This window comes from Salminus brasiliensis, chromosome 3, assembly GCF_030463535.1.
Source record: "Salminus brasiliensis chromosome 3, fSalBra1.hap2, whole genome shotgun sequence".
Lineage (NCBI taxonomy): Eukaryota > Metazoa > Chordata > Actinopteri > Characiformes > Bryconidae > Salminus > Salminus brasiliensis.
The window spans coordinates 6,321,309-6,334,875 of NC_132880.1; the positions used below are offsets into that span (position 1 = coordinate 6,321,309).

Here is a 13,567-nt window from a genome sequence, read left to right on the forward strand (position 1 = left end):
ACCTGTCACATACTGTCGCAACAGGGCTCACCTGTTACATCAAGGCTCACCTGTCACATACTGTCGCTTCAGGGTTCACCTGTTACAACAGGGGTTAGCGGTCACATCAGGGCTCACCTGTCACATACGGTCATACTGCACATACTGTCACATACATTTCCATTTATGGCATTTAGCTGATGCTTTTATCCAGAGCGTACAAGGTTACTCGTATTACAGAGGTGGGCCAATGTATTGTTAGGAATCTTACCCAAGGACTGGTGTAGCGCAGCATAGCCACCCAGACCAGAAATCGAACCCCAATCTCCCACAGTGGCCAGTAGTGATGTTCTCTGTTGCACCACACCAACCATACAGTCACATCAGGAGTCAGCTGTCACATACAGTCACATCAGGGGTCACCTGTTACATATGGTTACATCAGGGGTCACCTCTCACATACCGTCACATCAGGGGTCACCTCTCACATACTGTCACAACATTGGTCACGTGAGGTTAGGAGTCACTAGCTACATCCGGTGATGTCAGAAGTCACCTGTTTTGTAATGATTTACTGCAGTTGGAACATATAACCTGTGTGTGTGTGTGTGTGTGTGTGTGTGTGTGTGTGTGTGTGTGTGTGTGTGTGTGTGTGTGTGTGTGGCAGTACTGTCAGAGCAACACTGAGATGCTACAGTGACTGACTATAGTTTCACCTCAGGCACATCTTTAATCCGACAGCAGGGGTCTCATGTCTCTTTCTCGTTCTCCCTTTCTCAGTGTGTGCGTGTCCCAGTCTTTCTGTATACTCGACTTATAAGGCATAGCTGGATCACCAGAGTGTTCACCTTTCAAACTGCTCAGCGGTGTGTTCTCGTGTATTTAAATGCATGTAAAAGTTGTGTTTGGGGGAAGGGGGTTCTCCACACTAACCCTGACTGCTAGATTTGCTGCTGCTTCTGTCAGGTCGTTTCTGAATCCTTTAGTAGGAGGAAGCAGTTAAACTGCATCACCTCCAGCACAAATGGCTTCACTAGTGATTAAGAGGTGGTGAACCCAGAACTGGAACTTGCAGCTCGTAATGGTTAGCTGCTGTGAGAACATTTGAGTGTATTTACTGTCTGATAGTTCTTTGTAATGAGCTTCCATGAGTTTAGCAGTTACTACCTGTGTTCACTTGTAAGCATTGTGAACTGAAGTTGTGCATCAATATATAGGTCTCGGCAGAGATGGAGGTGGAGTAATGGGGTGTTGAGGAGATTGGAGGTGGATTAATGAGACGTTGAGGTGATTAGGGGTAGAGTAATGGGATGCTGAGGAGATGGAGGAGGTGGAGTAATGGGATGCTTGGGGAGATGGAGGAGGTGGAGCAATGGGACGTGGAGGAGATGGAGTAGGAGTAATGGGACGTTGAGGAAATAGAAGGTGGCGTAATGGGTCACCAAAGTGATTGAGGAGGTGGAGTAATGCGATACTAAGGAGATGGAGATGGAGAAAGTGGAGTAATGGAATGCTGAGGAGAGGAGGTGGAGTAATGGGACGTCGAGGAAATGGAGTAGGTGGAGGAAGAATGAGACGTCGAGGAGATGGAAGGTGAAGTAATGGGACACCGAAGTGATGGAGAAGGCGGAGTAATGGGACACTGAGGAGCTGGAGTAGGAGGAGGAAAAATGGGACGTCGAGGAGATGGGTCACCGAAGTGATTGAGGAGATGGAGTAATAGGACATCAAACAGTTGGGAGGAGGAGGTGGAGTAATGGGACGTTGAGGAAATGGAAGGTGGAGTAATGGGACACCAAAGTGATTGACGAGGTAGAGTAATGGGATGCTAAGGAGATAGAGATGGAGAAAGTGGAGTAATGGAATGCTGAAGAAAGTGATGAAGTGATGGAGGAGATGGCGTAATAGGACGTCAAACAGTTGGGAAGAGGAGGTGGAGTAATGGGATGCGGAGGAGATTGGGTAGGAGAAATGGGACGTTGAGGAAATGGAAGGTTGAGTACTGGGACACCAAAGTGATTGAGGAGGTGGAGTAATGGGATGCTAAGGAGATGGAGGAGGAATGGGACGTAGAACAGTTGGGAGGTGGGGGGGTAGAATAATGGTATGTTGTGGAGATGGAAGGTGGAGTAATGGGGCGTGGAGGAGATGAAGGAGTAATTGGACGCTGCTGAGGTGAGAAGTGAAATAATGGGGTGAAGAGGAGATGGGTGCAGAGTAATGGGGCGCTCAGAAGAGAAATGCAGGTGGAGTAATGGGGTGCTCAGGTGATGCAGGTGGAGAACTGTCGCATCTGTACTATTGTTTAAGCAACAGCCCAAAGGGAAGCACACGGAGCCATGTTGAAGTTCTCATTGATTATTGAGGTTCTGCAGATGGAGATCAGGCTAAAGACGTTGGTGTATTCCTGTAGTGGAAAGTGTAGGCCAAGCACAGTCTGTTGATTTCCTTCCATAGTGAAAGGGTCTATGTATGTAGATGTGTTTTCTGGCTGCATCAGGATTTGGCAGAGCTTGTCTTGCAGACACTTCAGACATGCTCTCTCTCTCTCTCTCACGCGCGGCAGAGGAATGCACGCTTTGAGGTGGCTGGCTTATCACATACATAAGCTTTAATCTTGCAAATACAGAGAGATTTATTTAAGCTTTACCTGCTACTGTACAGAGAAGCAGCAGCAGTGTTATTGTGGTTAGCATGTGTTCTGTGATTGCTTTTGTAGGTGTACTTTTTTGAGGGTGTCAAATTTTGCTGCTTCTATTTTGGTTTTATCGAACGGGAGATGTTTTAAAGTGTCTATTTGTGTTTCGTACATGTTCAGGTCCTGACTTTGTAGGAAACTCGGAGAAAAACGAGCTAATCTAGAAAGCCAGGACCAGAAAAACGCTCCTGACTTTATACATTTTTTGAAAGAGCAAAGCCATTTCATTTTGATGACTGAAGTTCAGGTTAAGATTAGTTTAGGGTTAAACTTGGATCATTCGTATTCGGTACAGTTTGGGCAGCCTTGGCCAACATGTCTGTTACTGGGAATAGTAAGGAGAAGAATAGAAGATGAACAGGTCTCCAAAAAGTCTAAAAATGAAATACAACAATAATGTTTTATTAAAAATGTGAATCATTTTTGTTTTGTAGAAGCTGGAGTACAAAAAAAGGCAAAGTTTGGGCACCCCTACGAGATTTGAGTTTGTGGATAACTTTTATCGAGGTCTGAGACCCTAATTGGCTTGTTAGGATTGTGGCTTGTTCACAATCATTCTCAAAGCAAGCAAAACAATCTTTTTATCTATTAAAAAAACAAACAAAAAAAAAAACCTTCCCAATTTAGAATGCAAACTGCCCCTCCCACTTGTTAGGACCCCACCCAAATACCTTGCAATGCTCCCAACACTCAGCAGGTAAGGACTACCACATGCTTCCTCTGAGATGTGTGCAGTGTCAGCCACCGCCTGTTTTCAGACTGCGGCTCACTGTGCAACATTACTGGGCAACACTTGGAGGAAATTGCCGTAACCCAGCTCTGATACATCAGCTAACAGTGCACTAATAGTAATGTTGGAGGTCAATTGTGCTCTCTCGGGCTCTGGCTGCTGATGGCAAACAGAGTGACCTGGGTAAGCTTGTTGAGCTTGTCCCAACAATCAGCAGCCATGGGCTCCTCTAAGCAGCTGCTCTGAACATTTCAAAGAAGTTTAAAAAGTTGGGAACCCCTATTTGACTGACTTCGAGCAGAATATGGAGTGATGGTGCACGGCACACGGATGACCTTCATGCATCAGACAGCAGAGGGACATCTAAATAAGCCCAGCGCATTTTGACGGCAATGAGCAAAGGTGTCTTTGGATTAAAAAGGCTTCAGAAGTTCATAAAAAGACCTGGAGAAGAACCTCTCCAGCTATTAAACACAGAAGGGGATTGGTCATGCTTTAGGTACGGGGAACGTGTCCCTGGTAGAGGAAATCCTTCAATTAAATACCATTAATTCTCAACGTGAGACCTTTATACATATACAGTGTGCAATACAAACGGGGCGTATGTATGACGCCATGTCCTGAAATTGTATAAAAACAAGTGTGTATGTGTGTGTGAGTGTGTTTTGTACTGTTGATACTGCGATGGTTCAGCGAACAGGGCGCTGTGATGCGTCACTGTGTCACGTGTCTGGCAGTCGCTCACTCAAGCGCACAACAAGCCTTATGGGTCACGAGGACAGCAGGACAGCGGAGCTGCTGATTCATACCAGCCTCCAAGCAGCACACACACACACAAACTCACTCACTCTCTCACACACGCATGCACTGATGCACTGGTATGAACACACACTAGGGGAATACAAACTCCTGGTTAATTGGGCATGCCATCTCTTTGGCAAGTGTCTAATAATAGGCCGCTGACGTGCTAGACGGGCGTTCGGAGACACGTACGCGATCAGAACGTTTTATATAGAACGTTTACAACTACGTGCACGTCTGACCTCGCGCCGCACAGCAGAGCAGCCGCATACTATTCGAGCAGTCATTTGTTTCAAACCCATGCATCTTTTATCCGCAGTGTCTGCGTCTGCGAGATGAGGGCAACAGCTTGGACAGCAGGAAGAAAGACAAAGAACAGAGAGAAGAGAAGACGGCGAGACGTGACCCAGTCTGCTGCTTTAGAGAAGGGAGGTGATGGATAGGGGAGGAACGCGGCACAAGCAGAAGAGGAGAGGCAGAGATGAAAGTGATCAAAGTCAGCGTAGCATATGGCACCATGATGGGTGGTGAAATAAATGCTTGCTAGGAGATGTGTTAAAATATAGTACGTGTTTTCTTGGTTAAATTCAGAGTGGGTTTTTAAGATCTCTCCTTTCACAGACGTGTCGGAGAGGTGAGCGAGCGAGTGAGTTCCAACCTGTTGGATGTCAGACGAGACAGCGTTTGTGACCCATCCTGTATCGTATTATATACACGTGGATGCAGCCCTAACAGTTCAGAGAGACCAGGCAGAGCAGGCAGGGTCCCTTTTAACAAGGGCTGAAGTCGTGGTGTATGACCCTTGGATTAGGTGAGGTTTGCAGTCGTGTTGCAGCAGTGCTTGTGGCTGTGATGGTATGGGAAGGTAACCTGTGGCTAGTAGGTACCCAGCCACAAGTTTGTTACTCACTGTACTGAGGGGACAATGACAATCTTTACTTTCGACATCCTATCAGTAAATGTCACACAAAAGAAGGGAAGCAGCTATGGCTACTTTCCATAGGAAGCATCTTGGGAACAGCTACACCATTTCCTACACTTAAAACGTTTAAAACGGTCTACCGAGAGGTCTGTTCACATGCCGGGCAGTTCTTTCCAGTCACCCCAGGTGCAGGTTCAGATCTATATGAGCAAGGAGAGACCGCTCATGGTGTAACCAGCAAGCTGATTGGCTTGTTTTGTTAAAGGGCAGAAATGGGCATGCCATGTTGAGCCAGTGGTCGTTCTCCTTGTTTATTCAGTCTCTGGTCGGACGTATCCCACAGCGGCTGGAATATACAGATACCCAAGCCATCAGTTTTATGTACAAAATGTAATATATAATGAAGATGGCTTTTTGTATTTATAAAAAAATAATAATAATTAAAATATGAATTCATTTAAATTTCTCATTAAGCCTGTGAGAAAACCATTAGAATGTCAACTAGTGTGGGGGGGCTTGCCGATGCTTAAAGTCTTTTGCTCGTCCCATGGTGAATGAGTTGACGTGTGAATCAATCTCAAAGCAGCTTTTTTTTATATTTTATTTATTTATTTAAAAGAATTTGGGCTGAGGACCACTCAAACACCCTGTTTACGAGACCAGTCACGTGACACTATCAACGGGCCAATTCTATGCATACTGTGAGCCACGTGTGGGGGAGGAAGACGGAACCCTTATTACGCCTGGAACTGTGTTTAAAGTGACGGGAACTGCGCGAGCCTGTGTCGCAGATTAGGCTGCGGTTTCATCAGCGCAGAGCCTGCCTCTCTCGGGTGTTACTCTGTTAAAGCGAGAGTTTAAAAGTTAATTGCTCTGCTGTTACCTGTCAGCTATTTTCAGCTGCATGGTATTAGCTGCAGATCTTAATGAGAGCTGTAGAAAAGGGGGAGTGAAAGGGAAGGGAGTGTGGGGTGATGGCGGGGAGAGAGGAAGGAAAATGAGCGAAGTCTTAAAGACATTGAGCCCTTCAGCTCGCGCCCTCAGTCCTTTTCTCACAACAGCCACTTCATCAAGTGCGCTTGACTGCGGAGTCCTCTTTTCTTTTCTTTTTTTTTTTTTTTAATATAAATGTTTTTTCTGTTCTTCTCTAGTCTTCAGAGAACCACATTTGCATTTGGTGTTTACTGTTCTACCAGAGGGACGATAATGAAATGGAATTGAATATTTTATGATTTTTTTTTCTTTTTTTCTTTAATGATGTTTTTCTCCAAACTGTTGAAGGGAACTGTGCGTGCTCTAGCCCTCAGCGCAGATGCTGTTGCACTGGCCCACCATTGTAATTGGGGAACATTCCTCTTGGAAATTAAAAGTTATGTCCTTTGTAAGCAGGCTAGAAGGCATTCCCCGTCCCCACAAGGGCCCTCCCTCTTTCTTTCTTCCCATACTTCCACTTTTTCTTCTTTCTTTCTCTCTTTATGCGTATAGTTATGTAGGAACTAATCCGTCAGTCACTCAAGCCTCCAGTTAATACTGTAATGGCATTAATATTACATCCACTGAGTCTTTTGTTTTTTATATAAAGAAGGACGACTCCGTTCTTGCTGTAGACCGCACAGAGAGTTTTTATTTGACCTTCCTCAGCTCCTAATCAACTCTATGTGCAAGGACCAGCAGTCTTTAGCTTCAGTAACCAGTTTTGAAGAAGCGCTTTATATTTGCTTATGCTGTTGTAAAGTGTAAGCAATGAACTGAGAAAATGTGAGATGTTCTCAGCAGGGTGGGAACACCTCTCTGAGCTTTGTTTCCAGGATTGAATGACTGTAAATAGTAGACGTTGATATGCACAGGGTTTTTTAATCCACTGGTTTCTGGAGTGTATGTCGTTCTTTGTAATACTGCTTTAAACGGATTGTGTAATCTCATAATTGCATAGTTAAGGACTTTTTTTTTTCCCTCATTTCATTTACATCATTTACATACGTGAGTGAGTGAGTGAGTCAAGCAATGGCAAAATAAAAATGAAGTATTTATTTAGTTATTTTAAACTCCCTAGGACTGGGATGTTACCATCTGATCATTATATTTTCGTACATAATACATCACAATCACAGTTTGGATGAAGTATGCTCGTACGCTAATTAATACTACAGGTAAAAAAATGGTGTCACTGTTCTTCAATATTTGGCTACCAGTCACAAAATGCTGCAAGTAGTTTTTCATTTTTCATGTGTACATAAGTACTTTGGACGATAAATGTTTGGCATTTTGCTTCTACGCCACCTTGGTGAATATAAAGGAAGCAGTCAAGATGTATAATTCAAGGGCTAGTTTAGATAGGATGAGCTGCTGATAAATACGTTCAGTAAAATCTTTTTATTTATTTATTTATTGATTGATTTATTTTTGTGTCAGTTTTTATAATCAGATATTCTGGACTGATTGATTTAGTTTAATATTTTAGTAGAGACTTTTATAGTGTGTAAAATATCTTATTATCCAGTCTGAATCTCCTCCCTGACCAGTCAGCTCCCAGCTCCTTTACAACACTGCTGTCAGGTCACTTCCTGTGTGTGTAGTGGCGTTAGCGTTAGCCTTCACTCAGTTCTAAATGCGCGCTTCAGCGCTGGATTAAAAACTGAGAAAGGCGAGCCGGTTCTCCCGCTGGTAAAACAGAGCGTTTCAGTGATGGTTTTCTAAGGGTTCGGATATTATGGTCTGTTTTTATGTTTCACTGTAAAAAAGCTCCACACTGCAGACTCTCAACTCTTTCATTTACCTTTTGAGAACGTCCGCACTGCTGCCGTGCTTTGTGGACACCAGATGGCGCTTTGAACGCTAAGGTTAAAACGAATACTAGGAAGTGGATTAAGATTAAAACAGATGATCCATTAAATAATTAAAATCCTAGCTTTTAACAGACACTTCCGAATTACAGCAATTTCTTTACATAGTCCCTCCATTTTCACAGACTCAAAATTAATCGCACAAACACAATTATAGAAAGTTGAGCTTTATACACTTCAGATCTTATCTAACTACTTCAGTCTACAGTGACCTCATAAATAAACACCACTGACCCAGTACCACTTTTAGTCTTGCATACATAACAGTGCCTCCACCATGTTTAACAGATGATCTGGTATGCTTTAAATCGGGGCAGTGGCGGCTCAGCGGTTAGAGCGCCGGGATATCGATAACAGGGTTGTGGGTTCGATTCCCGGGCTCGGCAAGCTGCCACTGTTGGGCCCTTGAGCAAGGCCCTTTACCCTCTCTGCTCCCCGGGCGCTGGAGTTGGCTGCCCACCGCTCTGGGTGTGTGTGTGTACTCACTGCCCCTAACACGTGTGTGTGTGTGAGTGTGTGTTCACTACCAGATGGGTTAAATGCGGAGGACACATTTCGCTGTACACTCCACACTGTACAGTGACGAATACGTGCACCTTTATCCTTTATCCTTTATCATGAACCCTTCCTCCCTTCCTTTTCTTATTTGTATTCAAGTAATCTTTGAGAAAGGCCTACCTCCTTAAAAGTGCTTTTGACCTGACGAGGTGCTGTGAAGGTTTTTTAAAATGTTGGTTCAAGGCATCTCCTCCACTGGTGGAAATGGAGATCTAAAAAGGAACGGTCCTTCAGAACCGATTGGTTGATTATTGCTAATACAGTCAACTAAATTATGCCCAAATTGGCCCATTCCTGATCTCCTCTTTTTTTTTGTTTTGTTTCCTTCTGTCATCAGCATCGCCATCAGCTCCTTTCAGGACTTCCAGACATCCACTCTGCAGCAACGGCCTGACTCTGTGCTCCGCCAACAGCTCCGCCAGCAGCTCCACCAGCGCCACAGCACCAACCTTGACCAGACCCGTGCCAACGCCCAGAACAGTGGTGCACACCAACTCATTAAAATGGCAGTGTGGGGTCTCTCAGCAACTTTGGGGGCAGCTGCCCTGGCAGTGGCCCAGACAGCTATGGACTGGGGACCTGACTTTCTCCTCCAGCTCTTCTGACCTGGAGGCTTTGTCTCTCCATCTCGTTTTCTTGTGCCAATCTGGGAACCTCATCGTTTGTGAAGTGCCAGAAAGCTCCTTGAACAGCAAACAAGATTAGGGGAGTGGGGTGGGGGGCACGGTTTCTTTTTTTCTTTTTTTTTTTTCTTTTTAACCCCCCCCCCCCATATTTATAGATTTTACTCTAGCTAATATTGGGGAGTGTGAAAGGTGGTAGATGGGTTTTTGTAATGATAAGCATTTCTGAATGCCGTTCCATCAGCAGAATGTCGGGGGGAAAAAGTGCGCCGGTAGCGTATTCGGAACAGCAGCAGCAGACGCACAAATTATTAAACGTCCCCCCCCACCCCCCACCCTCCCCTGCTGAAGGCCTTCACTGCAGAGTGAAGGAAACAGCTCATTCACATGAGAAGAGACGAGTGCAAGCAGGTGGGTTTCTTTGGTGTGTGGAGAATAGAGGAGTCAGCCTGCAGTGAACGCAGCACTTTAGAGTCATCCAGTTTACACCCGAGCAAAGACGCGCATTAACTGAACAGCTTCTCGTAGACACACACACACACACACAAACCCGCACAGCCTTTCATTCGTCCATGCACACCATCCGCTCCAGAAATTGAAGGAGTATTTCAGCCTAATCACTGTCCATTGGATCTGTATCGTAGGGTTTATCATCACTATGTGTTTTTGCTGTTCAGGAGCTGCTGAATCACATAAACTGTACTGTAAACCTCTCAAATAATTACTTTTTTTTTGGGGCCTTTTGTACTCTGAGTAATTATGTTTTTTTTTTTTTTTACAAGGTGATCAGCATGGAATCCAGAAAACCATAGGACAAGGTTGTGGGGTGTACTGTTAGTGTATCTGTTGTAAATTATGGACAGTGAGGTTTAAAAGTCAGAGACCCCTAGTACAACTATTACTTCTCTTAATTTCTTCAAACCTAAGAGGTTTTTCCCCTACAAATGATTTAAGGGGGGAGGGTGTCCAAGTGTTTATAGACACCCCTTCTAATGCATGCATCTAGCTGCTTAAAGTTGCACTTATTGTGCAAATGTGCACAAACATGCAGCTTCTCAGGTCCCTGTAGAGAAGTACTGCCAATAGAATTGAACCTGTTGGCATCATGCCAAATGCCAAAGCAGATGGATGAGCAGGTGTCCCAATATTTTTGTCCATGTAATGTATTTGCCTGAATTTACATATGAGAATTTTGCAGTATTTGGTTTGTCCTCCTTATTCTGTGTAGACATTGTGCAGAGGCCTCTGATGAGTAGATCAAATCCACCTAAGGGTGATTTTAAACACAACTCACAGTTGCTTCAGTGTTCATATTTGCCTAGAAACTGTTGTTAAGGGCTCATATCTTGATATAAAAGGTGCATATCTTTTAGTTTACATCCATGCATATTTGTTTGGGTTAATATCCCATACCATTTTTACATGGCCATTTTCAAACCTCTATGCCTCAGAATCAAACTGTCTGTTGTGTTGCTGTGCCTTTTAAGATGTATACCTTTAAGGTACGTGAGCTCTGTTCTGATTGGTTTCCCTATATTAGGCTCTATTCTTTTAATAACTTTTCTTCCCAATTCCGTAGGCCAATTACCCAATGCTGATTCATGTGAACTCCCCCCTATTACTAGCAATGCCCCCAATCCTCCGACACATGTGAAGCCCACCAACTCCTCTTTTTTTTTTTTTTTTTTTTTTTTTTTAAAGCTATTGTAGCATCGCTAGGTAGCCAGCGCACTCTGAGGAAAGCGCGGCTCCACAGCTCCGATACAACAGCTACAGACGCCTGTGCTAACCATCACGACCCATTACAATTGTTTATTCACAGAACCAAGCGGCTTACCATAGGTATCTATTATAATGTATTATATTAGATCTCCAGCCTCAGAAACCACCCCATTCTCCACCCCCCACCCCCCTCCAACCCTGCACTGCTACCTGCTTCTCTCAGCCTTCCACTACGTTTCCAACCCCTCGGTTCCTCACCACTACCACCTGGCCTTCCAGTGATTTTAATGAGACATTTCCAACGCACAGTTTACTGACTGGAGAACATAAATCCGTCCAAAGAGATTAAGCAGCTTGCCTTTCCCTGCCCCCATCCACGCAGTTTAGCGTCTCTTGTCATAAACAGACAAGGGCGAAGACTGTTGACGAGCCTGAGCCTGAATTACTGCGCGGGAACGAGCGCAGAATGCTGCCAGAAAGCACCGAGCGCTCTTGTCTGTTAGTGCCTTGGGTGGGAAAAGCTGTGGATCAGCTGTTTGTCTACCAGACTCCACTATCAGTCCGTCCTGTAAAACACCACTGCCAAGAAAAAGCACAGCAGTCAGAAAAGTTTTGGGGGGCTTGAACACATGGGTGGTGGGGGTTGTTTGGTGTTTTTTTGTTTTTGTTTTTGTTTTTTTTTCTCCCCACTTTCATTATGTTAATTATGTGCCCAGTCAGGAATGCCCAGGCCATCTCGATTTAATGTGAATTTAATTTGGCCCCTTTGGCTGTTGGCAAGGCTATGGGCCAAACACTAATGCTGGTTTACAAGCACTGATCTGTTTTGGGTTGTTTTTGTTTATTTTGTAGGTGTTTTTTTTTTTTGTTTTTTTTTTGACAAATGGTTCAACAAGAAGTGGAAGAAATATGAATAACAGGATGTGCCTTAAGCAGAGTCTGCGTGCAGCTGTACAACCTCAAACCTTGAAATGGACTGAATGCAAACTGAGCGGTTGGATGCATCGCAGATGATCAAGCAGCAAGACTATTGCAGGTGTGATGCCGACTCAGAATGACTAAAATTGCACAGTTAACTTTGTTAAATAGGACATTTTGTATGCCGTATGCTCCGCCTACTAAAGCATTCTGTCGTAGCCTGGGTTGTTAGGTTGGACAGGCTTTACAGAAGGCTGGGGATTATTTAACCTAATAAGGAATTCTACAGCTTACTTTGTTGAAAAGAATATTTTTGCTACTTTTTTAATGACGGTCCACCTACTTGACCTCACCCTGCTCCACCTACTGGTGCATTCTGTCATTGCTATGGTTGGCAGGTTGGACAGTGTTGAACTGAACTGCACACTGCCATACTAAATAGTATGTTGGTCTTTCAGGGCTCCCAAAGAGGTGCAGCTGTGTTAGCGTTGGGCTTATCGTTGTGACCGCGCCACAGCCATCCATGGACGGGAATCCCAGAGAGCATGTTTTGCCTCACTCCCTCTGGATGGCTAGGATGGCCCTCACCTCTCCCCATATCGCTAGTCATTTGTTGGCGACGTGGCAGTTAGTGGGCTCCTCCGATCGTGTTGATGTTGCTTTAGATGCAGTTTGAAAAGAAGTAGTGGCACTTCTTGTGTCTTCACCATCACTGGTAACATTGTGTGATGGTGTGTGATGTTTCTGCAGAAGTAGGTAGGACAATGATGAAATCATATAGCTGGAAGCTGCGCAGACCTTTAATATAAAGTGTAGTTTTCCAACATCAAGTCAACGTGAGCGTGATGCTAAATGTATCGCTGTTGTTGGTGGCTTGATAGCTTCGCATTTTAAAATGGGAGCTTAGTCACGTTAGATAATGCATTAGTGAGCGATGCCTGGTTAGACCACTACATAGATATTAGTTTGTTTGCATTTTCGTAGCATTAAATTCTATAAAGAATTGAAATTTTGCTCTAAAATGTTGAAGTTCTTGTTACGTATTTCCTCTTAGAAAGTCAGCAGGTGGCATTTAAGCAGGGTTACTTTGCACATCCCTGTATAGACTGATGTTTATCAACTGTTTAGTGTGTTTTAAAGGCATTGACCGTATCCCTTCTGTTTCAATGGGGAACCGCAAAGAACGTCCTGAGCTGCCAACAAGACATTGCAAGACACCACATCGCTCGTCAAGAGGTTGAGTGAGTTGAGGAGTGAGGAAGTTTGGACAAGATCATGGCAAGACATTCTCCAGATTTAAACCCTGCTGAGAATTTGTGTGAACTTATGGATAGCAGTGAAGCAGTAACGTGCGGGAAGCAGTTCCTTTAGATCAGTTTAAGAGACTGTGTGAAAATGTGACCAAATAGGTTGTTGGTTGGTTTTATGGATCATGGTGGTCATCATTTGCGCGATTCCTTTTGACTGTGTGTGAGAGAGAGAGAGAGAGAGAGAGAGAGAGAGAGAGAGAGAGAGAGAGAGAGAGAGAGAGAGAGAGAGAGAGAGAGAGAGAGAGAGAGAGAGAGAGAGAGAGAGAGAGAGAGAGAGAGAGAGAGAGAGAGAGAGAGAGAGAGAGAGAGAGACTTCAGGTGGGATGTTGTGCACAGATCGCCGAGCACCGTAGGTATGACGGAGCAGACTGCTGGCTGTCGTCAGATGGCTGGCATCTTATCTGCAGAAGTGTTTGTGTGTGCATAAGAGTGTGTGACGGGCTCTCTGGCCAAGTCTAACCAG

The 13,567-nt window shown here is 44.5% G+C and overlaps 1 protein-coding gene across 1 annotated transcript in view; it reads left to right on the forward strand.

Moving 5' to 3' along the window:
• Positions 1-13,336, forward strand: part of LOC140551726 (TBC1 domain family member 20) — a 31,900-nt gene extending 18,564 nt beyond the window's left edge. Inside the window, exon 8 of the mRNA XM_072675307.1 lies at positions 8,869-13,336. Within this exon, the coding sequence (XP_072531408.1) occupies positions 8,869-9,136 (268 nt within the window). The 3' untranslated portion in view covers positions 9,137-13,336. The remainder of the gene's footprint in view (positions 1-8,868) is intronic.
• Positions 13,337-13,567: the final 231 nt, after the last annotated feature.